The sequence below is a fragment of the Sylvia atricapilla genome, chromosome 22 (assembly GCF_009819655.1).
Source record: "Sylvia atricapilla isolate bSylAtr1 chromosome 22, bSylAtr1.pri, whole genome shotgun sequence".
Taxonomy (NCBI): Eukaryota; Metazoa; Chordata; class Aves; order Passeriformes; family Sylviidae; genus Sylvia; species Sylvia atricapilla.
In genome coordinates this window covers 1,465,103-1,492,577 of record NC_089161.1, presented here as the reverse complement: position 1 = coordinate 1,492,577, position 27,475 = coordinate 1,465,103, and the positions used below count along the sequence as shown (strand labels likewise).

The following is a 27,475-nucleotide window of genomic DNA, read 5'->3' as shown; positions in this document are numbered from 1 at the left end:
AGAGAGACAAACCCAGTGACTGTCCCCTTCTGTGTGTTCTTTGTGTGACAGCCCCAACGCTGCCAGCAGCAGGGACGGCCTGGACAACGAGACGGGGACAGAGTCTGTCATCAGCCACCGGCGCGAGCGGCACCGGCGCAGGAACCGCGACGGCCACGAGGACGGTGAGTCCCCTTCATCCTCATCCTCCTCTTCATCCTCCTCCTCCTCTTGATTCTCTTCCTCCTCTTGATCCTCCTTGTCGTCCTCCTCCTCGTCCTCCTCGTCCTCCTCGTCCTCCTCATCCTCCTCGTCCTCCTCATCCTCCTCGTCCTCCTCATCCTCCTCCTCTTGATCCTCATCCTCCTCTTGATCCTCATCCTCCTCCTCCTCATCCTCCTTCTCTTCATCCTCCTCCTCCTCTTGATCCTCACCCTCCTCCTCCTCCTCCTCTTCATCCTCGTCCTCCTCCTCATCGTCCTCCTCATCGTCCTCCTCATCCTCCTCCTCATCCTCCTCATCCTCCTCCTCCTCGTCCTCCTCATCCTTGTCCTCGTCCTCCTCCTCATCCTCCTCCTCTTCATCCTTGTCCTCCTCTTGATCCTCATCCTCCTCTTCATCCCCCTCCTCCTTGTCCTCTTCATCCTCCTCCTCTTCATCCTCGTCCTCCTCCTCTTCATCCTCGACCTCCTCCTCATCGTCCTCCTCATCCTCCTCCTCTTCATCCTCCTCCTCCTCCTCCCCTGCGGGACCCTGGCCAAGGGGAATTTCAGATTTTCTGTGCTCTGACCCCTCCCCTAAAAACCCCACTGCATCGGACCTGAGGCTGGGGAAGAGGCTCCCAAAATGGAGTGACAGCCCTGGGATTGTGGGAGTGGGGTTAAACAGAAGTGTGATATCACAGGGGGAAAACTCAGAGTTTAAGGGTTTAGAATACAGTAATATATATATATAAATATATATATTAATATATATATGTGTGTCGCTGTTAGGGACATAAAAGAACGAGCAGGTAGCAGAAAGGTCAGCAGGAAAAGCTTTGAACTTTATTTTTCTGACTCCATCTTATATACACTTTTACAAGAAAGCCAAAAATTGGCTACACAGCCAATGGTAATTGTAATCTATACATTTTACAAAAATAATTCTAATATATACATTTTACAATTTATAAAATATACATTTTACAAGAAGGCCAAAGATTGGCCACAATCAGCCTCTTCGACCTCGTTGGTGAACATCACCATTAATTATCTTTCTCCTCCCAGAGGAGAAATATGTAAACCAAATAGATGAATTCTAAAAATATCTAGTTTTCTTGAAGCTGCGTGAGAATAAAGTGCAAACAGTGAAAAGCAGGGAAACTTGGGGTGACATATGTATAAAGCAAGATGGAGGATTTAGGGTGTAGACTAAATTCTTCTTCTTCTTCCACCTTCTTCTTCGTGGCTCTGGGTGGTGTTTTGTCATTGGGTGAAAAAATCCCCATTGCAGATCACAGGTTGTCGGGTTAAAAGTAATCTAGGTGTCATCTCGTTATTGGACAATTAGTGCTTAAAAGACCTTGGAAAGAGCCAGAGCCATTTTTCACTTTGTTACCCAGAACTCAGAGTTTGTGAGACTGTGACACAGGTAAGAATGAATAAATATCTGAGTCCCAACATGAAAACTGCATCTGCCAAACATTTAATCCTGGCCTCTGAGAGAAGAAAAGAAGATTAAAAAACCCCTCACTGCCCCTTGCCCAATTTCCCTCACAGCAACAACTCCTCCTGCATCACGAGGCACTCGTGGCTCCACTCCTGCCTCCTTCCAGGGACTCTTGATTATTTTAATGGAATAATTGGATAATTGCTCTGAAGCTCTTTGAAGCTCAGCGTTTTTCCGCGAGGTCTGCACAACCCACGGGGCAGTGGCAGAGGGATTGGGTTTTTGCTAATTTTTTTTGGATTGTTTTTTGATAAAATGCAGAACTTTCTGTAGCATGAGAAGTTGAATAGCTTGGGGAGGACTGGCTGTGGATTTCTCAAGGCTTGGATCAGCTGTGGTGGTGTAACAGGGGCTCTGAAGGTTTTTTTTTTTAGATTTAAATACACCCAAAACGCACCTATAAAATGCAGGACTCCATCTCCTTGCCTCTGGTCTGTATACATCAAAGTGAGCTTGGGTTTTTCATTCATTGCCAGACAAGATTTTCCAGGCTTAATTAAGAATTAATAGGTGCCACCCATTGTGTTTAAATTGGTCCAGAATTTGGAAGACTTTTGGGCCCAAGAAATGCCATCACAGCCTTTATTCACGGCTCCACCCAGCAAAGCGTTTGCCTCCAGTTAGAACACCAAAAATCAGATTTATTCTGGGGGTTTTTGTTCATTTAACCCTTCCAAAGTGGCACTGATGAGGAGTGAAAGGAAATCCCTCAGTGGGAGGAGCAGAGAGTCTGTGCCTTATCCTGACTGCAAATTCCTCTGGGGAATGACAGACAGAGGCAGAATCCTCTGGAGTGTTGATGAAAAGCTTGTTGCAGGAAGAATGTGAGAAGGGGAGTTGTTTTGAGCATTAATTCAGTGCCAGTGCACGTTTTGCTGTGGGGATTTGTGCCATGAGAGCTGCTGCTGGTGGTGGATGGAATTGTTGGAGCACAGGAGTTTCTGCTTGCAGTGGTCTGAAACCAACTCCTGCGTTTCCCTGGAGAAAGAAATGGGATAAAATCTGCTCATTTTATCAAAGCCCAGGCAAGAACCTGTCACAAACATCACTTGTTGTCTGAATTTAGTTTTCTGCCTACAGCAGGTGAGTTCTGTTCATGTGCATAAAGCGAGGAGAACTGCTTTAAAAGACATTCTTTCATGTCCACCGTGCTTCTGTGCTCATAACAATATTTCATTGAGCAACAACAACAACATCCAGAGCACAAAATAACACCACGAGTGTGTTGTTTTCAGTCTAAAATTCACAGTTCACCTCTGTGTCCTGAGCTGCCACTTGACAATACTGAAAGAAGTGAAACGCCCCAATCCTGGGAAGGATTTTAAGAGCTTTAAATACCAATGATCACGAAGTCGCTCTTTCATTGCGCCTTCACTCTTGTCAGGAGCACAGCTGGATGGAAAATGGGGGAAAAGCCCCAGGAAAAGGGGGGACAAGGACAGGGAAAGGGCTGTGACATCCAGGGCCAGCAGCTGTGTCCTCTGCCCTCCTGGTGAAATTGGACAATCCTCCTGTGCCCGCAGAGAGCAGGAAATGCAGCCAGAGTGTTTGATGTGCTCCTGCAGAGACTCGTTTGAGGAATGCCCAAATTCCAGCGCTGCTGCCTGGCACAGGGATCTCCTGGAGCTCTGTGTCACTCACGGGTTTGATTCCAGAGGCACAGGAACAGCTGGACAATTCCCTGTGTTTGTAACTGGGATCGCTCACCCCGGCAAAGAGGATTTCTCTGGGTTCCCCCAAGGGAAAGGAGCTCCTGTCCCACGCAGAAAACAGGAGCAGGGTGTTCCAGCCTTCATTTCAAACGGGTGAAGTGAGAAAAGGTGAGAAGGAGGCGTTTGGGAACGGAGAAAACACCAAGGTGAAACCTGAACAGGTCAAACAGGCTGAGTCCAGAGCGCTGGGATTGAGAGGTTCCACACAATTAAAGATGGGAAAACCCCAGGGAGGAAAAGGGACACTAAAAAGAGATTTTCTGTGCTGAGTCCTGTGAGCCCAGAGCACTGGAACTGAGAGGTTTCATACAATTAAAGATGGGAAAACCCCAGGGAAAAGGGACGCTGAACAAAGATTATTTTTTTTTTGTGCTGAGTCCTGTGAGCCCAGAGCACTGGAATGGAGATGTTCTACAGAATCAAGGTTGGAAAAACTCCAGTGAAGAAAAGGGGCACTGAACAGAGATTTTTTTTCTGCTGAGTCCTGTGAGCCCAGAGCACTGGGATTGAGATGTTCTACAGAATCAAGATTGGGAAAACCCCAGGGAGGAAAAGGGACGCTGAACAAAGATCTGTGCTGAGTCCTGTGAGCCCAGAGCTTTGGGATTGAGAGGTTCCACACAATTAAAGATGGGAAAACCCCAGGGAAAAGAGACACTAAAAAGAGATTTTCTGTGCTGAGTCCTGTGAGCCCAGAGCACTGGAATTGAGAGGTTCCACACAATTAAAGATGGGAAAACCCGAGGGAGGAAAAGGGACACTAAAAAGAGATTTTCTGTGCTGAGTCCTGTGAGCCCAGAGCACTGGAACTGAGAGGTTCCTTGCAATTAAGGTTGGGAAAATCCCAGGGAGGAAAAGGGACACTAAACAATGTTTTTCTGTGCTGAGTCCTGTGAGCCCAGAGCACTGGGATTGAGATGTTCTACAGAATCAAGGTTGGGAAAACTCCAGGGAGGAAAAGGCACACTGAACAGAGATTTATTTTTTTTTCTGCTGAGTCCACTGAGCCCAGAGCACTGGGATTGAGAGGTTCCACACAATTAAAGATGGGAAACCCCCAGGAAAGAAAAGGGACACTAAAAAGAGATTTTCTGTGCTAAGTCCTGTGAGCCCAGAGCACTGGAATTGAGAGGTCCCACACAAGGGTGGGAAAACCTCAGGGAAGAAAAGGGACACTGAACAAAGTTTTTTTTTTTTTCTGTGCTACTCTCCATTTTAATTTACAAAAACCATCTCCTAATTTTACTGGAAAACGTCGCCAGCTTTCTGTCTGGGCTTGATCCTTCCAGAGTTTGGTGGTGAATTCCCCAGTGGGTGATAATTAACAGTGTGGTGCCAGGGGTGGATCGCTGGCCACAGCAGCCGGGATGTTTTCCTTCATTGCTGCAGCATTACTCAGCCCAGAAAAGCTGTTTGTGCTCAGCTGCTGCTGGGCAATTCCACCCTCACACAGAGGATGTGATAAAATACTGATTCCAGCTGCAAGGTGTGGGGCTCACCTGGGTGCTCTGACAGCGTTTTCACACCTCTTCCCACTGAAAATGCAGGATTCGGGGTGTCCCTGAGCTCATCCACCCGTTTCCATTAAACTCTGCACGGTTTTTTAAGTGCACAGACAGTGAATCTCCATCTGTGCTTGGATATTCTGTGCTTTCAAAATAATCCCCACAAAGAGAACGTAAGAAAACTCTATTTTGAGTGGCTTGAGGAACGTGATAAAACTCTTTTTTGTTTTTGGGAGCTGTGTGACGCCACAGATTACAAACACCAAGAAAATCTCGAGGAAAACTGATCTGGGGTAAAAAAAAAAAACAAAACAAAAAACAATGAAGATGTCAGAACTCCCCCTTTTTCTCTCTTCAAACAACAGAAGTCCTCATTGCTCTGGGAGGCTGACAAACTCCTGTTAAGTGAAAGTTGAGCGAGTTATTTATATTTTGAGTGAGTTTTTTATATTTTATATAAAGTTAATTCGGGCAGTGGGAGGTCTGCCTGGCACTGGGAACTCCTGCCTGGGAGGAACACAGCTCCCTGTCCCTTGGCTGAGCAGCAGTGGGCAAGGGCACTGTGGGTGCGCTAATTAGGGAGGTCATTAAGGGACAAGGGCTTTCTTTGGGGGCGTTGAGGAATGTTTTACAGCTGCTGCCGGGTTTCTGACCAGCCCAAGTGCGGACACTGAGGTTTGAACACCCACTTTGGCTGTGGGATGGGTTGAACCGGTGTGGAGTGAGGAGTGGCTGTGCCTGCAGCAGCTCCTCCTGTGCCCCGGGTCACAGAGCCCAAAGGTTTGGGGAGAGGAGCTGCAGCAGCTTTTCCCCGTGCTCCTGCGCTTTGTGGGGTTTTTTACCTTGTGCCAGGGAATCTGCAGGAGGGCTGGGGAACAGCTGGAACAGCTGGAACAGCTGGGAATGGGGAGTGGGTTGGGCTGCAGGGGTTGGAGGAGGTCCCAAGGGGAGGCAGGGGACAGGGATGTGCCTGTAAGGCAGGAGGGGACAATCCCAACGCTTATATTTATTATGTATTATATTGTATTATGTTATGTTAAATTATACTATATTATATTATTTATATATAAAATGTTACTAAATTTAATATATTAATAAGATCCCTATAATAATATGTAATATATAATAATATAATAATATAATAATATATAATATTTTAATATTAAATATTAATAATAATATTACAGGATGTGCCTGTAAGGCAGGAGGGGATAATCCCAACACTTATATTTATTATGTATTATATTGTATTATGTTATGTTAAATTATACTATATTATACTATATTACACGATATTATACTATATTATATTATTTATATATAAAATGTTGCTAAATTTAATATATTAATAAGATCCCTATAATAATATGTAATATATAATAATATAATACAATATAATATTTTAATATTAAATATTAATAATATTACAGGATGTGCCTCTAAGGCAGGAGGGGACAATCCCAACACTTATATTTATTATGTATTATATTGTATTATGTTATGTTAAATTAGACTATATTATACTATATTACACTATATTATACTTATTATTTATTATTATTTATATATAAAATTATGATATAAGAAATAATCTTAAAAATATAAGATTATTTTCTGTATATAAAATGTTACTAAATTTAATATATTAATAAGATCCCTATAATAATATATAATATATAATAATATAATATAACATTTTAATATTAAATATTAATAATAATATTACAGGATGTGCCTGTAAGGCAGGAGGGGACAATCCTAATATTGATATTTATTATATTATGTATTATGTTGTGTATTATATTGTATTATGTTACATTATATTATACTATATTATACTATATAATATTATTTATAGATAAAATTTTATTAATTTTACTATATTAATAAGATCCCTATAACAATATATAATATAATATTTTAATATATAAATAATAATATAGTATAATTTATCATAATAATATATCAATAAATAAGATACTATATAGTATATATAATATATTTTAGATAACAATATATAACACTATATTAATGTTAATATACTAATAAACAACACTAGTGTTTATATATAATATAGTACAATATAATATGAATTATATAATATTTATTATATATATCGTAATATATTAATATATTAATAAATAATATTCCCATTTAAGCAGCAGGGACTGAGCCCTGCACCCAGCCCACTTCCAACTCTTCACTGAGGAATTAATAACACAATTCCCGTTAATAAATAACAATAAATGGCAAGTGTTGGGATTTTAAGAGACAGCCTCCCTTTGAGCCATTTGAAAGCATTAAACCTCCCGGAATCCCGGTGGGAAGGACCTTTGGAGGGGGTTTGGAGGGTCGTTGTTGTCCCTGACCCTGTTCTCTGTGCACACAGAACCCTCCCCAGCTCCCCGGGGCAGGAGCTGCTCTTCCCTTTCCTCCTCTTTGATTTGCTCTTTGATCTGTTTTTGGCCCTCAAGGCAGCGCCTGCTCTGCTCCTGATAAAAGTCAAGGAGGACACATTTTACCCTCCCAGGCTGTGCTTTGTTCTCAGCTCCTTGTGGCACTGGGAGGCTTTTGTCACACTGTCCTGGTGAGCTCTGTCACCCCCTGATGAGGGGACAGGGCAGGGGACAGCAGGGCAGAGAGTCCCTGGTCATCAGTGGACAGGCACTGACCCAGGGCAGGGACTGAGAGATTCTTCTTTTAATTTGTGTAATCCCTCATTTCAAAATAACCCCTACAAAGAGAAACGTGGTGGCCTGAGGAACATCATAAAACTCTTTTTTATGGATGCTGCAGGTACAAACACCAAGACAGAAAATCCCTGGTCATCAGTGGACAGGCACTGACCCAGGGCAGGGATTGAGACATTCTTCTTTTAAATTGTGTAATCCCTGATCTCAAAATAATCCCCACAAGGAGAAACGTGGTGGCTTGAGGAACATCATAAAACTCTTTTTTATGGATGCTGCAGATGCAAACACCAAGAGAGAAAGTCCCTGGTCAATACTGGACAGGCACTGACCCAGGGCAGGGATTGAGACATTCTTCTTTAAGCTTAAACTTGTATATTCCATGATTTCAAAATAATCCCCACAAAGAGAAACGTGGTGGGTTGAGGAACATCATTAAACTCTTTTTTATGGATGCTGCAGGAACAAACACCAAGGCAGAAAATCCTTGGTCATTACTGGACAGGCACTGACCCAGGGCAGGGAATGACTGATTCTTTTTTTAAATTGTGTATTCCCTAATTTCAAAATAATCCCCACAAAGAGAAACGTGGTGGGTTGAGGAACACCATAAAACTCCTTTTTTTTGGGTGCTGTAGATACAAACACCAAGGAACTCCTAAGGAAAACTGATCTGGAAAAAAAAAAATCAGGATGTTAGAGCTCCTCCTTTTTTTCTCCTCGAGCAGCAGAAGTCCTTGTTGCTTTGGAAGGTTACATGGGAATATTTTATGAATAAACCCTTTATAATCACGGTTTGTGAAAAGTACTTAATTATAATAATGGTTAATTGCCACCAAACGATGCTGGCTAACATTAGAAAAGCTTGGAAAAGGGAATTTTACTTGGGCAGGGAAATTGAAAAAAAAAAAAAAAATTATGGATTTAAATGCACACCTTAATTACCCAGGAAACCTTCCTTGTGAGCTCAGGGCTACGTGGTGCTGCTTGGGAGGTTAAACCAGATTTATTCCACGCTTTGGTTTCCTCTATTCCTGATTGTTCTCCTGCTGCTGGAAATCTTTAACAAACACTGAGCATCACTTGGTCAAACTTCCCCCGGTGCTTGACTTGAAAATCAAACTGTGTTACTTCAGTAATGAACTTTTTACTATGCATCAGGTGTAATTCCTGCTCCCCTAAGCAGTTTTCCTTCTGTAATTGAAGAGTTAATCCTTTAGACCCTGGAGTTGTGTGTTTGGGGAGGAGGATTTAAAATCTCAGCCTGTTTTTGAAGCCTGTTGTGGTGATTTTTTTTACCTTACCGAGCTCAGCTTTTCTTGTTTCAGGGGAAGGAACATCCCTCCTAAAACTTGGAAATGAAGTTTTCATTTCCATTTCACTTGGAAATGAAGGATATTCTAATGGAAGGTGCAGGAGGAAAAAAAAAATCCCTAAAATAGCTCTAGAAAAAGATGAGTCACTGCAACCTTCAAGTGGATGGGATTTTTGGGAGGGGATTATCCGTGGGAATGTTTGTGTCTGACAGTGCTCACACAGCCAGGGATTAGTAAAGAATTCTCCTGGAACACCGGGGTTTGATGTCCTGCCCTGCCCACACGAGGGACAGGCATGTGTAGCTCAGGTAAAAGTGGTTTTATGGGTAAAATATCAATAAAACTCACCCAGGAACGTTGTTCTCAGGATTTCTGTGCTGCTGGGGCCGTCCGTGCCAAACTCAAAATGCTTTTTGTTTGTCCCTTCCCATTGACGATCAGCTTCTGCTGCTGTCTGACACCTTTACAGTGCTTTTCTGTGCCTGACAACAAGCAAAGGCTGGCCCAGAAACTGAGCCATGTGCAGATGGGAAAGGCCAGCAGGACAGAAGCTCCTCCAGCTGCTGGGAGGGCTCAGGTCCTGCAGGGAGCTCCTCCTGCACGGGTTTCCCGTTGGGTATTTTCCTTTCCCGGTGTGATTCTTGGTGCCAGCACCTCCCCTGTGCTGTCAAACTGTGCTGTCAACCCCTTTCCCTGTGCTCTCCCAGTCCCCAGGATCAATGGGCACCCCAAGGTGGACAGGCACCGTGAGCACCCCCCTGGCTACGACAGCTCCTCCACCATGCTGAGCAGCGAGCTGGAGTCCAGCAGCTTCATCGACTCCGAGGACGACGACAACACCAGCAGGTACAGCCCGGCCCCAGGGATCCCTGGGCATCTTCTGGGCTCTGCTGAGCCTTTCCTTTCCTTTCCTTTCCTTTCCTTTCCTTTCCTTTCCTTTCCTTTCCTTTCCTTTCCTTTCCTTTCCTTTCCTTTCCTTTCCTTTCCTTTCCTTTCCTTTCCTTTCCTTTCCTTTCCTTTCCTTTCCTTTCCTTTCCTTTCCTTCCTTTCCTTTCCTTTCCTTTCCTTTCCTTTCCTTTCCTTTTCCTTTCCTTTCCTTTCCTTTCTTTCCTTTCCTTCCTTTTCCTTTCCTTTCCTTTCCTTTCCTTTCCTTTCCTTTTTCCTTTCCTTTCCTTTCCTTTCCTTTCCTTTCCTTTCCTTTTCCTTTCCTTTCCTTTCCTTTCCTTTCCTTTTCCTTTCCTTTCCTTTTCCTTTCCTTTCCTTCCCTTTCCTGTCCTTTCCTTTCCTTTCCTTTCCTTTCCTTTCCTTTCCTTTCCTTTCCTTTCCTTTTCCTTTCCTTTCCTTTTCCTTTCCTTTTCCTTTCCTTTCCTTTTCCTTTCCTTTCCTTTTCCTTTCCTTTCCTTTCCTTTCCTTTCCTTTCCTTTCCTTTCCTTTCCTTTCCTTTCCTTTTCCTTTCCTTTCCTTTCCTTTCCTTTCCTTTCCTTTCCTTTTCCTTTCCTTTCCTTTCCCCATTCTCCTCTCCCTTTCCCCTTTTTCCTTTCCCCATTCTCCTCTCCCTTTCCCCTTTTTCCTTTCCCCATTCTCCTCTCCCTTTCCCCTTTTTCCTTTCCCCATTCTCCTCTCCCTTTCCCCTTTTTCCTTTCCCCATTCTCCTCTCCCTTTCCCCTTTTTCCTTTTCCCCATTCTCCTCTCCCTTTCCCCTTTTTCCTTTTCCCCATTCTCCTCTCCCTTTCCCCTTTTTCCTTTTCCCCATTCTCCTCTCCCTTTCCCCTTTTTCCTTTTCCCCATTCTCCTCTCCCTTTCCCCTTTTTCCTTTTCCCCTCTCCTTCTCCCATTTTCCTCTCCCATTTCCCTCTCCCTTTCCCTATTTCCCATTCTCCTCTCCTCTGCTGTCCTTCGTTGCTGACACCATTGTGGGGAGTCACTGCTCACTCACTGAGGCACTGTCCAGGTTGTCCAAACCACTGTTCCAGTTGAAAGAAAAGCTTTTTTTCTCTCCTCCTCATAGCAAGAGTGGCCACATTTCAAGATCAAAGCACTGAGCAGCTGCCTACCTATTTATAAAGCCATGGTGTGAATATTAAAACCAAATACTGTCAGCAGAGATTCCTAATAAGTGTGCACTTCACTGGAGCCCAGTTATAAAGGAATTCCTGGGTAATTGCATAGTCTGAGACCTGTGAGCAGTTCAGGAATTCATCAGAGTTAATGCTGTTGCAAAGGCAGCCTTGTATTTATGGCTTCTTCATTAGTTCTTTCCTTTTGTGCAGGCAGAGTGTGTGAATTACTCCCTGCTTGAAAAATACATCTCATTTCAAGGTATCTTTGTTCTAGCTCAAGATACTTTCGTTTTTCTTCAAGGAATCTTGAAGGCAATATATTTTGTGGATTCAAAATACTTATTTTCACGGACGTAAAAACAATCTAAACTATTTTTCTTCCTTTTCCTGGCCACATTCTCTGGAATATTCTTCCTTTTCCTGGCCACTGGCTCTGGAGCTCATCCCAGTGGACTCTGAAAACCCATTGTGGATTTGTCAGAGGAAAACAGGGTGACAGATCTCTGGTGGGTCACAGGGATCTGCAGCTGGAACAAATAAGGCAGAACATGGGCAATTTTAATCAAAACAGCAAAAAGCAACTGCTCCTGGAGGTCCTTTGTTGTGCTCAGCTTATGGATCTTGGTGGGTGTTTTGGGTCTTGGAGTCAGTCAGGGCTGAAAGACTCCACAGGTCTGAATAAAGGCTGAGGGTTTCCAAAAGGGTGAAAAAGGCACTTCAGAGATTTAGTGCTGAATTAGTTTCAAGAGCTTATTTTCCAGTCCCAGTGAAGTGCAAGGTGTCCCTGCATGTGTCAGGGGTTGGAATGAGATGAGTTTAAGGTCCTTTCCAACCCAGACTGTTTCATTATGAAGTTGCCAACAGCTGGAGATATAAAAAATTCACCTTTTTGGATATTCAGCTGCATGGAGGGTTGGTAAAAGATGAATCCTTAACCCTGAATGCACCTGGAACCTTCCCAAAGCCTTTAGGGCTTCGAGCCCTCCCCTAAAAACCTGAGCCCACAACAACAACAACAACAACAGCAACAAGCATCCTGCAGCTGATTGGGGTTTATTTTTATATTTTTACATTTATATACAATTAATTGATGAATTCCCATGGCAGCAGCAGTGCAGAGGGGCAGGATTAGCTCATGGGGCACATCAGAGCAGACCCAGTAAAAACCTTTTTATTCTGAACAAAAAAAAGAATCAAACTCCTCAAGTCTGACCTGAGAAGAAAAAGAGATTCTTGGAAGGTGCTGCTGCCTTTCCCCTCTGGAGGTTGGGGCAGGAGCTGGATTAGTTTCCTGAATTAGTTGGAGATTTAGTGCTGAATTAGTTTCAAGAGCTTATTTTCCAGTCCCAGTGAAGTGCAAAGGTGTCCCTGCATGTGTCAGGGGTTGGAATGAGATGAGTTTAAGGTCCTTTCCAACCCAGACTGTTTCATTATGAAGTTGCCAACAGCTGGAGATATAAAAAATTCACCTTTTTGGATATTCAGCTGCGTGGAGGGTTGGTAAAAGATGAATCCTTAACCCTGAATGCACCTGGAAACCTTCCCAAGCCTTTAGGGCTTCGAGCCTCCCTAAAAACCGAGCCCACAACAACAACAAACAACAGTAACAACCATCCTGCAGCTGATTGGGGTTTATTTATATTTTTACATTTATATACAATTAATTGATGAATTCCCATGGCTCAGCAGCAGTGCAGAGGGCAGGGATTAGCTCATGGGGCACATCAGAGCAGACCCAGTGGAAAACCTTTTATTCTGAACAAAAAAAGAATCAAAACTCCTCAAGTCTGACCTGAGAAGAAAAAGAGATTCTTGGAAGCTGCTGCTGCCTTTCCCCTCTGGAGGTGGGGCAGGAGCTTTTGGCACAGGGAAGAGTGCCAGGCCAGCTAGTCAGGAAGAACCACTCAAAGGAATGCTCCCAGGTATGCTGCTGTGTTCCAGGGATGATGTTCTCAAACACTGCTGTGCTGGCAGCGAGAAGTTTCCTCTAGAGGCAAATCAGGCATTAAAAAAAAAAAAACCCCAAAAGAGCAAATGGAGAAGGTTTCAGAGCTGCTGGAGGCACCAGCCTGGGGACAGAGGGGTCTCAGGGGTGAGTTTGGTTCCTGCCAGCTGCTGGGTTCTGCTGCTTGGGGAGGGAGGAGGCCACTGAGGAGGAAATCAGGTGGAAGGATGTCTGCTGTCCTGGAAGGGAAGGAGGTTGGGAGGCTGAGGATGCTTTCTGCCTCTGTTTGGCTTTGTTTTATTTGAACTCGGAGCAGTGGAGCAGAGCTGGGTAATTCCCAGCCCAAGGAAAGTTTTTGTTGCCTTCAGTTAAAGGATAATGTCATGTTTTGGTGAATTAACCTGTTCACAGACATTCCAGGACAGTGCAGAGTGGCACAATAATTTATTTCCTTTGTCCAAAGTGTGATATAATTGAATGCTTGTGTTGTTTGCAGGTAGGACTTTGAGCAGAGGTTGATGCAGGGAACTTCCCAGTAAAAGCCTTTTTTTCTGTCTTCTCCCAAGTAAAGGTCTAAAAAATCTGACATCTGGAGCTGTAGGATTATTGTCAGCAATTGCTGCTCTCAGTTCAAGGCAACTAAAAGAATTCACTGAAAAAAAAAAAGTTTATTACTCATTTAAGAGATTACCATAATTTCTTTTTAAGCCACGTGGATAAACTTTCTTTAACAAATGTTCCCCTTTTTTTCCCCATCCTTTGGGAATTGTAGAATGGAGGAAAAAGTATTATTACTATTATTATTATTAGAATATTTTTAAAAAATCTCGTCTGTGGTATTGATTGACCTTTGTGTTAGAAGTGCAGTCAGGGTTTTGGGCAGTAGCTGGTGCAGGAAATTAATTGGTAGTGATAACTCCAAATTCGTTTTTCATCTTTGCACTTGATTTGTCTCAAAAGCTCAAATTTGCCATCTTGTCTTGCTCATCAGGTTGTAAAAATAACAACTTTTACCCAGCATTTCTGGAGATGCTTCAGAGAGCAAAATATTCCTCATTAGAGTAGGTTTGAGCTGTTTTTGAGCATCCAGATGCTCCCAGAATATTAAGGATTCAGCAAGGAAGCATTAAGGCTGTGGTTTGAGCAGGAATTACGGGGAGAGGTGATGAAATGTGCCACAGCTCCATGAAAATAGGTGTAAAAATGTTCCTGCAGAGCCTCCTGAGCATCAGTTTTGTGAAGCTGATGGGAGAGGCTGTTTCAGCTCCAGTTTTTTCCCCCAAAATGTTTTATGTCCTCTTGAACTAAACCCGACCTGGGGCTTTTCTGATTCTCATCCTGACACCGAGCAGAATGGCAAAAAAACACAACTAAAAACGACTTCACTAGTCACATGTTACCACCTATAACAGAAACTCCGAGATCTGCCAAGAAACTCTGGTTTTTATGGTTTAATTTGAGGGGAAATGCCCTTTCAGAGAGCAGGCAGCTTCACTGGGCTGTGAGCAACGTGCCTTGGTTTTCCTCAGGGTCTCCTAAACTGGGAAGTTTTAACTGGACCCTCTGGATGTTCTGGGAGGGAAGAGGAGGAGAAGAAAATGAGAGAGGAAGCAGGAAAAGGAGAGAATATTGACACCAAATCATAAGAGGAGGTTTTTGTGTCAGGTTTTTTGGTGGATGTTGGACAAGCCCAGTTTTGGGAGCCTTGAGTTTGACACCTCCTCCTGTTTTTTTTTTTTTCCTCCCAACCCCAGGTGCTGTGTGAGCTGTTCCACACACACCAGGGATTATCACATCTTGGATCTCCTGTTTGAAAAATCCCACCCCTTGGCTCTTGAGTTCCCTTTGCTGGGAGGGGAAAAAGGAGTGTGTGAGGTGAACATGCCTGAAATAGTTGTGTGAACTCCAAGGGGATGTCAGGAGATTCACACCCTCTGAGCAGCTCCAGCATCTCCAGGGGTGACACTGCATAAAAACGCTTCAGGCCAGAGGGGTTTCCTGTGCTCTCAGGACACCAAGCTCCTTTTTGGAATTGCTGGCATCGAGTTTTTGAGGTATTCTCACATTCCTGCATGTGGCTGGAACACGGAAGGCAGGGATGTGGAAACTGGGGGAAAAGCCTGGCTCTGTTTGTTTTGTGCTCTACAAAGCTGGATTTTAAAATATTTTTTTTTAATGATGTAGCATTGCTTTGTCTTTTTTTCCATTCCTAACATATTTAATAGAGGAGAGATATCTCTCTGGTGTTATAGTGGTATCTTAATAATCTAGGCTTTGCTCCAAGCTCTTGAAATTAATTTGGGCAAATCCATTTCTGTCTCATCCTACATTCTCTGTAAAATGAGGATGATTAATGCTCCAAACTCTTAAAGACTTTCAAGATTTATATGTAAAAATCTGGTACATTTAATTTCTACAAGTTTGAAGAGCCTGGAAAAAACTCACAGCAAAATAAAACTTAACAGAAAGTGTGAAGAGAAATCATATTCACTGTCCCCCCATTACCGATTTCTCTTTGATTTCTTTAAATTCAAGCCTCGAATTGCTGGTAACAGTGGGAGTAAATACAGCACCATGACAGGACTCAGAAAACTGGGCATTAAGGGTTGCACTGGGTTCTTTCTGCTCCCGGGAGAAAACAAGTGTTAAATTATATTTTGTAACATTAAATTCTTCATCTGATCCCTGCCGTCGGTCTCACTGGAACCTTCTCCTAAACTCTCCAATGTTTTTCCCCCGTGCTGCTGCCGCAGGAGCCGGCTCTCAGTGGCAGGGGATGCAGGTGGCTGAGCCCTGCAGGGCTGACATTTGCTCTGCTGTCCCCTCAGGCTGAGCAGCTCCACGGAGCAGAGCACCTCATCCCGCCTCATCCGCAAGCACAAGCGCCGGAGGAGGAAACAGAGGATGCGGCAGATCGACAGGGTAAGGCTGCCAGCATCCAGGGAGGTGGATTGTGGCGTTTCCAGTGGAGCTGTTGGCTCGGGAAGGGATCCAGGACAGGTCTGTGCCTGTTGAATTCAGTGGGATGGCTCCTCGTGGCTCCAGTCTGGGGTAAAGCTCTACGTTGGAAGCTCCAAAGTGGAGTTTTCACCTCTCCCTTTGTCCTTTCGCTGTTTGCTGATCCCATTTCGTGTCTTTTCCAAGACAATCTCTGGAGGAGAAGCTCTGTTATGATGTGGGAAGGGGTGGGAGATACCCTCACACCTTGTGCTGGAAGGAGAAATCCAGGTTTATGGGAAATCCCTGATCTTTTCCTTGGCCCTTCCCTGTGCCGGTCCTTGGCAGCAGGATGAGGGTGACCCCAGGGACAGATTCCTCGAGTTCCTGGTTTGTTCTGCCATCAGGCTCAGCCCTCACACATTAAACAGTGACCTGTCACACTTTTTATCACAGGATGGTGTTTCAGAAGGTCGTTGATCAGCACCTTTGTATTTAATTTTGGAGGCAGGGGAGTGTCTCTCCTCTCAATTCCTGCTGGGTCCTGTGCTGTTCACTCCTCCCTTTAATGAGGAGCAATAATTCACACTCCACTGGCCACTTGAGGATCTAAATGTTTCCCTGTCAGTCACAGCCAGGAAGCAGAAATAATTCCAGGGGAAGTTCAGTTGAGGAAACCCCAGTAGAGGAACGTGCTCTGTGAATTTTGGGATCAAACCTTCGGAGGAATCTGCTCAGATTCCTTTCCTTCAAGTTCCTAAATGAAGCATAATTCTGAGGAAGCCTCAATAATTTCGGGATGCCTTTTAATTGGAAACCTATCAATCAATTCCTGATGAGTTAATCCTCAACAGTTCTCACCCTGAGCCATTTCAAACCTGGAGACTTTCCTGTTGTGTTTTGCAGTCGTCCTCGTTCAGCAGCATCACTGACTCCACCATGTCCCTGAACATCATCACTGTCACACTCAACATGGGTAAGAGGACAAGGCACCTTTTTTATGATGAATTTCAAGTGGTAGAGATGGTTTTTTGTGATGGTGAGGGAGCCTTTGGAGCCAGGAGGGAGTTCCTTGGTTGGAAAAGATGCCAGTGAATTAAGGGAACAGCAGCTGAGAGCTGCTGCTGTGCTCATTCTGCCTGGATTCCTAACCCAGAACTGATTTTCAGACCAATGCTCCTTCCAGGGAAGGAGCTGGAACTCCAGGATGTGGAGTTGGTGGTGAGGGATTAGGGCAGGAGGGCACTGGAGGTTTGCATTTCTGCTGCTCATTTGTCAGCCAGACAGAAAGGTGCAGGGCTGCCAACGAATTCAGACCTTTCAGCAGCCCCAAACCCTTCCTTGCCTCTCTGACGTGTGCAACAAACGTTGCTTAATGTGATCCGTGCTAATTTCCAGGTGTGGACAAGTCTTTTCACTGCTCTTCCTCTTGCTGGGTTGGTTTTTTTTTTAATGTAACGCTGTCTTGGATGAAAATAATCCTTTCTTTAGCAGCCTTTCCCTGCAGGTGCCAGGCAAATACTCACCATCAGAGCAGCCTGAGCTGGTTGCAAGTCAAACCCTGCCCTGCTGATCTGCTGAGAGCTTTCAAAGCTGAAACAACCTCGCTCAAATGTGAGCAGGGAACCCCTTAAAAACCTGGGAAGGCTGGACAGAGCAACGCAGATCAACCAACGTGGTTAACCACACGTTCTCCCTTTATTCTGTCTGAAATGGCAGGTTACGGACACTTCAGTTTACAGTTACAGGCATTTTGTCATTGGAAATGAGGAAAAACACAGACAGAGATTGTTTATCTCATTCTTGAGGTGGCTAAAGTGTTCACACCACAAGCTATACCTATTAATACCTAGAAAACCACCAGTTTTTTTATGTCCATACCTTAACAAGAAATTCTGCTACAGCTCTTTGCCTTCATGCCAATCACTTTGTCTGCTTATTTTTTTTAATTTTTTTTTAATTTTTTTTCCCCCACCCTTCCCTTTGTGTCCATGCAGAGAAGTACAACTTCCTGGGGATCAGCATCGTGGGCCAGAGCAATGACAGGGGTGACGGTGGCATCTACATTGGCTCCATCATGAAAGGAGGGGCGGTGGCAGCAGATGGACGCATCGAGCCAGGGGACATGCTGCTGCAGGTGTGTGTCCCTGTCCCCAAACCCTGCTGCTCCTGTCCCCAAACCCTGCTGCTCCTGTCCCCAAACCCTGCTGCTCCTCCTGTCCCCAAACCCTGCTCCTCCTGTCCCCAAACCCTGCTGCTGCTCCAGTCCCCAAACCCTGCTGCTGCTGTCCCCAAACCCTGCTCCTCCTGTCCCCAAACCCTGCTGCTGCTGTCCCCAAACCCTGCTGCTCCTGTCCCCAAACCCTGCTGCTCCTGTCCCCAAACCCTGCTGCTGCTGTCCCCAAACCCTGCTGCTCCTGTCCCCAAACCCTGCTCCTCCTGTCCCCAAACCCTGCTGCTCCTCCTGTCCCCAAACCCTGCTGCTCCTATCCCCAAACCCTGCTGCTGCTCCTGTCCCCAAACCCTGCTCCTCCTGTCCCCAAACCCTGCTCCTCCTGTCCCCAAACCCTGCTGCTGCTGTCCCCAAACCCTGCTGCTGCTCCAGTCCCCAAACCCTGCTGCTCCTGTCCCCAAACCCTGCTCCTCCTGTCCCCAAATCCTGCTGCTCCTCCTGTCCCCAAACCCTGCTGCTCCTCCTGTCCCCAAACCCTGCTCCTCCTGTCCCCAAACCCTGCTGCTCCTGTCCCCAAACCCTGCTGCTCCTCCTGTCCCCAAACCCTGCTGCTCCTGTCCCCAAACCCTGCTGCTGCTCCTGTCCCCAAACCCTGCTGCTCCTGTCCCCAAACCCTGCTGCTCCTCCTGTCCCCAAACCCTGCTGCTCCTGTCCCCAAACCCTGCTCCTCCTGTCCCCAAACCCTGCTGCTCCTGTCCCCAAACCCTGCTGCTGCTCCTGTCCCCAAACCCTGCTGCTGCTGCTGTCCCCAAACCCTGCTGCTGCTGTCCCCAAACCCTGCTGCTGCTGTCCCCAAACCCTGCTGCTGCTCCTGTCCCCAAACCCTGCTCCTCCTGTCCCCAAACCCTGCTGCTCCTGTCCCCAAACCCTGCTGCTGCTGTCCCCAAACCCTGCTGCTCCTGTCCCCAAACCCTGCTGCTCCTCCTGTCCCCAAACCCTGCTGCTCCTGTCCCCAAACCCTGCTCCTCCTGTCCCCAAACCCTGCTGCTCCTGTCCCCAAACCCTGCTGCTGCTGTCCCCAAACCCTGCTGTTCCTGTCCCCAAACCCTGCTGCTGCTCCTGTCCCCAAACCCTGCTGCTCCTGTCCCCAAACCCTGCTGCTGCTCCTGTCCCCAAACCCTGCTGCTCCTGTCCCCAAACCCTGCTGCTCCTGTCCCCAAACCCTGCTGCTGCTCCTGTCCCCAAACCCTGCTGCTCCTGTCCCCAAACCCTGCTGCTCCTGTCCCCAAACCCCACCACGAGCTGCACGAAGCAGGGAAGGGGATTTATTCTTCACCCCTCAGAGAAACGTGGCACAAAGGTCACTGGTGTTGGTGGGAAATAGTGTTTTGTTCCAAGCTCCTGAAATTAATTTGGGTAAATTCGTTTCTGTCTCATCCTGCTCTCTCTGTAAAATGAGGATGATTAATGCTCCAAATTCTTAAAAAACTTTCAAGATTTATATGTAAAAATGTGGCACGTTTAATTTCTACAAGTTTGAAGAGGCTGGAAAAAGCCCACAGTAAAATAAAACTTAACAGAAAGTGTGAAGAGAAATCATATTCACTGTCCCCCCGTTACCAATTTCTCTTTGATTTCTTTAAATTCAAGCCTCGAATTGCTGGTAACAGTGGGAGTAAATACAGCACCATGACAGGACTCAGAAAACTGGGCATTCAGGGTTGCACTGGGTTCTTTCTGCTCCCAGGAGAAAACAAGTGCTAAATTATACTCTGTGATATTAAATTCTTCATCTGATCCCTGCTGTTGGTCTCACTGGAACCTCCTCCTAAACTCTCAGTGATTTCTCAGAGAGAACTCAGAGAAATGACATTTCAAAGGAATAGATGCAGTGACCAGGCAGATAAACTGGGGGGGATTTAATTAAGGAATTAAAAAACACCTTTAAGTTTCCTGCTGCAAAGCCTGACCTCTGCTCTCTGGGCCGTTTCAGGTGAACGATGTCAATTTTGAGAACATGAGCAATGACGACGCCGTGCGCGTTTTACGGGAAATCGTCTCCAAACCAGGGTGAGCACAGCACAAAACCTCCTCCTGTTCACCCTCCACGTGCAGAGCTGAGAAAAACCTCAGAGAAATCAACGTTTTGATACCCATCAGCATGATTGATCTCAGTTGTGAACTTAGTGTAAATGGTGAATAGGTGAGGAGTGAGGAGCTGCCTGGTTTCAGCAGCGCTGTTCCTTTTGTGTGATGAGCATTTTAATCTCTCAGGAGCTGATCCTCCAGCAGATTTCACCACCAGTGCTCATCATCTGTGCAAAAGCAGCCACCTCCTGATGTGCTTCATACTGAAAATACTACAGAGCTTTTCAAAACCGTTCTCAGAATGGACTTGGCAACTGCTGCATAGGAATAAATCTGTTTCAAATAGTTCCCTGTAGCATTTCCAGCTCTGTAGGAAAGTTGAGAGTCGTCCTGACCTGTTTTCTTTCTTCCTAGACCCATCAGCCTAACAGTGGCCAAATGCTGGGACCCCACTCCCAGGAGTTATTTCACCATCCCCAGGGGTGAGTACACGTTTGAGCTCTTTGCTGGGTTCCTGGGAAATTCCCCAAAGTCTGGAATATTTTCACCTATTTTGACATCTTTACAGATTCTACCCCTTCATTTCTTTTATATGTTCATTTTGTACTGGGGTTCGAGATGCTTTTTCTGAGATCCCATTGAATTCCTGGGAGTTTTTCTCTTGGTTCACATCTTTGGATCAAGCTCCCAACCTTCTGGGAGGTGATCTCAACCTTTCAATTCATAAAAAGTTTGGAAAATAATTACGCCAAGTGTTAAAACTCCTCATCTCCTCACAGGGAACTTTCAGAGAGGATTTAAACTGAGTGTTTTGAAGACGTGAGGGAAGCAGCAGTGATGCACAACATAAAAAATACCTTGGAAATTATCTTGTTTTCAGTAAAAAAACACAGTAAAAGATCTGTGCTCATGTGACAAACTCAGCTGCCTCCTGCTGGTGAGGGCTGTGCTGCTGGAACCAGTTTGTTCCCAGTCCACAGAAGATGAGGGTGGAATAAATACAGTAGAATGTGGGATGCAAACTGTGGGAGCTCCCTTGAAACCCTTTCTCTGGCAAACCAGAGAAACGACGAGAGAAAATCCTTCAGACCTTTCTGATTTTTTGGTATTTGCTGCAAGTCTGACCCCATTTTCTGTGCCTTTTGTCTGGTGCAGACGACAGGACCTCACTCCCTTGAAACCCTTTTAAAAACCAGAATAACCAGAAGAAAACCCCTCAGAGCTCTCAAAATCTTGGTGTTTGCTGCAAGTCTGACCCCGTTTTACTGTCCATTTGTGGTGGTGCAGACTAGGGGATCTCCCTAATATGAAACCCTTAGAAAAAATAGAGAAAACAAGAAGAAACTCCTCAAATCTTGGACAGTCTCGGTGTTTGCTGCATCCCTGACCACGTTTTAATGTTTTACTGTCCATTTGTGGTGATACACATTAGGGGACCTCCCTCACACGAAACCCTCAGAAAAGCAGAGAAAACCAGAGAAAACCCCTCAAATCTTTGCCAATGTCTGTGTTTGCTCACCCCTGACCGCGTTTTAATGTCCATTTGTGGTGGTACAGACTAGGGGACCTCCTTTGTGTGAAACCCTCAGAAAACCAGAGAAAACAAGAATAAACCCCCTGAGATCTTGGACAATCTCGTTGTGTGCTGCACCCCTGACCCCATTTTACTGTCCATTTGTGGTGGTACAGACTAGGGGACCTCCCTCACATGAAACCCTTAGAAAAACCAGAATAAACCCCCTGAGATCTTGGACAGTGTCGTTGTCTGCTGCACCCCTGACCGCGTTTTAATGTTTTACTGTCCGTTTGTGGTGGTACAGTCTGTGCGACCTCCCTCACATGAAACTCTTAGAAAACCAGAGAAAACAAGAGAAAACCCCTCAAATCTTTGCCAGTGTCTGTGTTTGCTCACCCCTGACCCCATTTTACTGTCCATCTGTGGTGGTACAGGCTAGGGAACCTCCCTCACACGAAACCCTCAGAAAAAGCAGAGAAAACAAGAGAAAACCCCTCAAATCTTTGCCAATGTCTGTGTTTGCTCACCCCTGACCCTCTTTTACTGTCCATTTGTGGTGGTACAGACTAGGGGACCTCCTTTGTGTGAAACCCTCAGAAAAGCAGAGAAAACAAGAGAAAACCCCTCAAATCTTTGCCAATGTCTGTGTTGCTCACCCCTGACCCCGTTTTACTGTCCATTTGTGGTGATACACATTAGGGGACCTCCCTCACATGAAACTCTTAGAAAACCAGAGAAACAAGAGAAAACCCCTCAAATCTTTGCCAGTGTCTGTGTCTGCTCACCCCTGAGCCTGTTTTACTGTCCATTTGTGGTGATACACATTAGGGGACCTCCTTCGTGTGAAACCCTCAGAAAACCAGAGAAAACCAGAAAAAAGCCCTCAAATCTTTGACAATCTTGGTGTTTGCTCACCCCTGACTGCGTTTTACTGTCCATTTGTGGTGGTACAGACTAGGGAACCTCCCTCACACGAAACCCTCAGAAAAGCAGAGAAAACCAGAGAAAACCCCTCAAATCTTTGCCAATGTCTGTGTTTGCTCACCCCTGACCGCGTTTTACTGTCCATTTGTGGTGGTACAGACTAGAGAACCTCCCTCACACGAAACCCTCAGAAAACCAGAGAAAACAGAGAAAACCCCTCAAATCTTTGCCAGTGTCTGTGTCTGCTCCCCCTGACCCTGTTTTACTGTCCATTTGTGGTGATACATATTAGGGGACCTCCTTTGTGTGAAACCCTCAGAAAACCAGAGAAAACCAGAGAAAACCCCTCAAATCTTTGCCAGTGTCTGTGTCTGCTCCCCCTGACCGCGTTTTAATGTCCATTTGTGGTGGTACAGACTAAGGGACCTCCTTCGTGTGAAACCCTCAGAAAACCAGAGAAAACCCCTCAAATCTTTGCCAGTGTCTGTGTCTGCTCCCCCTGAGCCTGTTGCCTGTGCCTCTCCCCGCAGCTGAGCCGGTGCGGCCGATCGACCCGGCGGCGTGGATCTCTCATACCACGGCCATGACGGGAGCGTACCCCCGTTACGGTATGAGCCCTTCCATGAGCATCACCACATCTACCAGCTCCTCACTAACAAGCTCAATTCCCGAGTCGGAAAGTAAGTCACCCCCTGGCCAGCCCCAGGGCAGCTGGGGGCCAGCAGGGCCCGGCCACGGGCACGGTGACACGGCAGAGCCAGCCAGCCCTTGAGTTGGTGTTTTCTCACGTTTTGGGGGAAAAGCAAAGGAGAGAGGAGTTTTGGCAAAGGTCGGAGGTGTTCTGGTCTCAGGGAGGAGTGGTTGGCTGGTGGATTTTAAAGATAGGTTCAGGGTTGTCTCCTCCAGGTGGATGGATGGGAGAGCTCCCGCCTTGGGTTTGGTTGGTTTTTAAGGAATTTCAGCAGTAACGTTAGCGTTTCATTTGGGAAATCCTTCCCTGGTATTCACATGGCCTTCTTTTAGACTTTTTTTTATCCTTTTCATGCTTTTTTTGTGTTTTTAGAATCTACTGAGCAGGCTTAAAACCAAGTTTAACATCCCAAGTGAAGTTATGTTGGAGTTCAGCCTTGTTCCTGGTTTGTCAGTCTGGGGCAGTCTGAAGGAGCCATATCCATGAAACCAGGAGGTTGTCACGATTCAGAGAGGTTTCTTTGATTCAAAAGCCTCTCAGAGCACTCTTAATTACAAAATCTTTTCAGTTGGAAGGGACCCACAAGGATCAGTAAGTCCAGATTTTAAGACCACACAAGTCTCAAACCCACGGCCTTGGTGTTTTTAACACTGGGCTCCAACTCATTATCTTGGGAAATTTGTTTAAAGGATTATAACTCTTTTCCTTTTTTTTTTTTAAACTCAAAACAACACTTAGAGGATTTTAAAGACCTGTGTGGTATTGACTATACAATACCTCACATTTTAATAGCTGGAATTCCACCTCACCTTGGAGGAAAAGGCCAAGGTTTTTTTTTTTTTTTTTTTTGTAGGTTTTTTTAGACAAATTATTTCCCACTGAGGGGAAATAATTTTCAGCAGGAAGTGAAGGAGCCCCTTTCCTGCTGGCTGCTTTATCCTGAGATGTGTTTTGAGCCTTACAGGTACTGCTGGAATCCAGTGTCTCTGCTGATTCTGTACTCAGCATTCCTCTTGAACAATTCATGCATCCTGTGCCTTGATTATAGTGCTGGGATGGGGAGAGGGGGGAACAGGCACCCTCCAGTCACACTTGGAAAAATGAAGGTATTTGGGAGCAAAACCACATTTCTGGAGACAGCTTCTCGTTTCTGTGCCAGTGACTTCACTGATTTCCTTTCTGGAGTGAAGGAGAGTTGAGGATACCCCTGATTTTTATTGTGCCTCTTCGTTCAGCTCAGCCCTGTTACCTGCCCTCACCTGGGCTGGGTGAATTTTCCACAGCTGACTGAATTCAGACCAAAATGCATTTCAGAATTTGCCATATTCGTACAGCAGCCAGAACTTGGAAAATGTCAATTTTCTGTTCAAACGCAGATCTCAGGTCTCCAAGAAAACACCATTTATTGCTCCCCGTGTAGTTAAATATTAGGGGTTTTTTTGTATTTTTTTCCCCCCAGACACGTTGCTTTTTTGCCACTAACCAAACTAACTTAAAGCAAAAGCAAAGTTTCAGTGTTTATGTGAGGTTTGTGAGTATTGAAGCTGCATGCAGAGCTGCTCTGGGATGTTTTCCTGCATCTTGGCAGTGCACGTGTGGGAAAGAAACATTTTCAGTTTTCATCGTTTCACGCTTGCTGTACCTTTTTTTTTTTTTTTAATCCAAAATTTTGGGTGGCTGGAAAAAGGACAAAAGTGGTTCCCTTGTGCTTTTGAAAGGTGGGTGATGTGGGGAATTGGGAGGGCTTTGGAATTCCTGCTGGAGAAGGGCCTGGGCTACAAACACAGATAAAAATTGAATTTTCTAGGGCTGGCAGATGGGACAGGAAGGAGAATTTGACAAGATCAACCTCAAGCCTGTTGTGATTTTATTGTAAAAACTGATCAGGAAAGTGTGAAACCTCTGGGGATCCAGTTCTGCCTGTAGTGGTGTGAACTGGGAGTGGCTGTGGGGGCATTTGGGAGCTTTTTTAAAAGTGTTCCACAGGAGAGATGCAGGGCAAGGTAATCCTGGGAGGAGTGGACTGTGAGGCTGCCATCTCTGGGGGGAAGGGGTTTTTATAACTGAATTTAAAATAATAAATATAAGGGGGTTTTACAATTCAATTTATATTTTAACTGATTTCTTCTGATGAGGGAAGAATCCTTTTATAATCTCAATTCTCTCTAAGAATGTCCAAAATTTTTTAAAAAAACCCAACTGGACATGGATTGAACCACGGTCATCCTCTTTCTCCATGGAGATGAACCCCAAACCGAAAGAACAAACCCCAAAATCTTGTCCCCCAGAGTTCTCCACGCAGTGAACGGATCCCTTGGGTGGGAAGGGCTGTTCCTGGGAAATGGGAAATCCTGGGATTTCCTTTCCTGCCACTCCTCACTGCAGAGTGGCTCCTGCTCCGGGAAGCCAAGACATGGGCACTCAGCATTTCTGTCACTAAACTGGTGGCCCTGAGCCCAAAATTTACAGCTGTAAATGCTGTAATTCACTCCATGGATGAGGGTGCATTTGGGAACTTTTTTTTATTTTTCCTTTTTTTTTTTAATTTTGTATCTGTTGGTAAAACTGTATTTTTTTATTTCATCCAAGCTGGGAGCTGAGAAGTTTCCTTCAGCCTCAGTCCATTTCACAGCAGCCTGTGGCCTCTCTTCCCTCTAGAATTAGAAGAATCTCCCTTAACTGTGAAGAGTGACATGGCTACTATTGTCAAGGTCATGCAGCTGCCAGACTCAGGCCTTGAAATTCGGGACAGGATGTGGTTAAAAATCACCATCTCCAATGCAGTCATAGGTAAGCACATCCCAGGAATGAGGGGGAACAAAAAACCAGTGACTTCCTGAGAGAAGGTTCAAGGAATTGTCTTTTAATCAGCTTTTTTTTTTTTTTTTTTTTTTTTTAATCTCAGACCTCTTATATCCCATTTATGGACAGCTCTAAGTGTGACAGGAAATAAATCTTGTTTGAGCTCGGGGGATCCAAAATTGCTGCACGTTTCTCCTGCCCACACAGAGCTGGTTCTTAATTCTTTGTTTTTATACCTCAGGTGGTTTTTTAATATCTCTTTTCTATCTAGAGATCTGCCCGAGTTGAGCAGAGCAGCTGGAACTCAACCACACAGCCTTAATAAAGCCAATTAATTAGATTTAAAATCACCACAGCCAGTCTGCCTGTGACCTGAGCTGTGCTAATATTTAGCCAGTCCAGGCTGTAGTTGCTCTTTTTGCTGAGGAAGGGGTTGGAACACAGAAATTCTGGCAACCTGACATCTGCCTCTTGAGGGAGGTGACTCCCAGAGAAGAGTGAAACCCAGAGAAAAATCCATTTTCACTCCTGCAGCTCAAAGGGGTTGCACAGTGTGTGTAAATAAGATTTTTTTTTAATGTGTGTATTTAGTGTCAGTGTCCAGGTAGGTGTTCAGATGGCAGAGTTTGGTGAAATAATCACATTGTAGGTGTTCAAATGGCACATTTTGGTGAAATAATCACATTGTGGGTGTTCAGATGGCACAATTTGGTCAAATAATCACATTGTAGGTGTTCAGATGGCACAGTTTGGTGAAATAATCACATTGTAGGTGTTCTGATGGCACATTTTGGTGAAATAATCTTGTTGTGGGTGTTCTGATGGCACAGTTTGGCTCAAATAATCCCATTGCAGGTGTTCAGATGGCACAATTCTGCTCACATAATCCCGTTAATGGTGTTCAGATGCCACAGTTTGGTTCACATAATGCCACTGTAGGTGTTCAGCTGGCACAGTCTGGCTCAGATAACCCCGTGTCCCCTCTCTTGCTGTCCCCATTGCAGGAGCAGACGTGGTGGACTGGCTTTACACACACGTGGAAGGCTTCAAGGACCGCCGGGAGGCCAGGAAATACGCCAGCAGCATGCTGAAACACGGCTACCTCAGGCACACTGTGAACAAAATCACCTTCTCAGAGCAGTGCTATTACGTCTTCGGAGACCTCTGTGGCAGTAAGTCCCCACGGGGCAGGGCAGGGCTGTCCCTGTGTCACCCTGGTGCCCTGAGGATGCTCAGAGAGGCCCCTGGTGCATCCTCAAGGTGAAGAGTTTCACCAGGAGGAGTTCCCAGGAGGGTGGCAGAGCTCTGGAGTTTCTCTGGAGATGTCCCAAACCCAGCGGGACACATTCCTCTGTCCCCTGCTCCAGGATTGCACAGGGGCATCTCCAGAGGTGCCTCCAACCCCAGCTCTTCTCAAGGGGCATCCC

General features: G+C 45.4%; 1 protein-coding gene across 3 annotated transcripts in view; it reads left to right on the top strand.

Moving 5' to 3' along the window:
• Positions 1–27,475, top strand: part of DVL1 (dishevelled segment polarity protein 1) — a 79,457-nt gene that overhangs the window by 47,130 nt on the left and 4,852 nt on the right. For 2 of the 3 annotated variants that reach the window (XM_066334571.1, XM_066334573.1), the window contains exons 4-13: positions 52–164; positions 9,620–9,758; positions 15,746–15,839; positions 16,761–16,830; positions 17,852–17,991; positions 20,021–20,097; positions 20,530–20,597; positions 23,086–23,235; positions 25,905–26,036; positions 27,053–27,220. In XM_066334571.1, coding sequence (XP_066190668.1) covers positions 52–164; positions 9,620–9,758; positions 15,746–15,839; positions 16,761–16,830; positions 17,852–17,991; positions 20,021–20,097; positions 20,530–20,597; positions 23,086–23,235; positions 25,905–26,036; positions 27,053–27,220 — 1,151 coding nt within the window. The remainder of the gene's footprint in view (positions 1–51; positions 165–9,619; positions 9,759–15,745; positions 15,840–16,760; positions 16,831–17,851; positions 17,992–20,020; positions 20,098–20,529; positions 20,598–23,085; positions 23,236–25,904; positions 26,037–27,052; positions 27,221–27,475) is intronic. The other variant, XM_066334572.1, reaches the window with a different exon arrangement.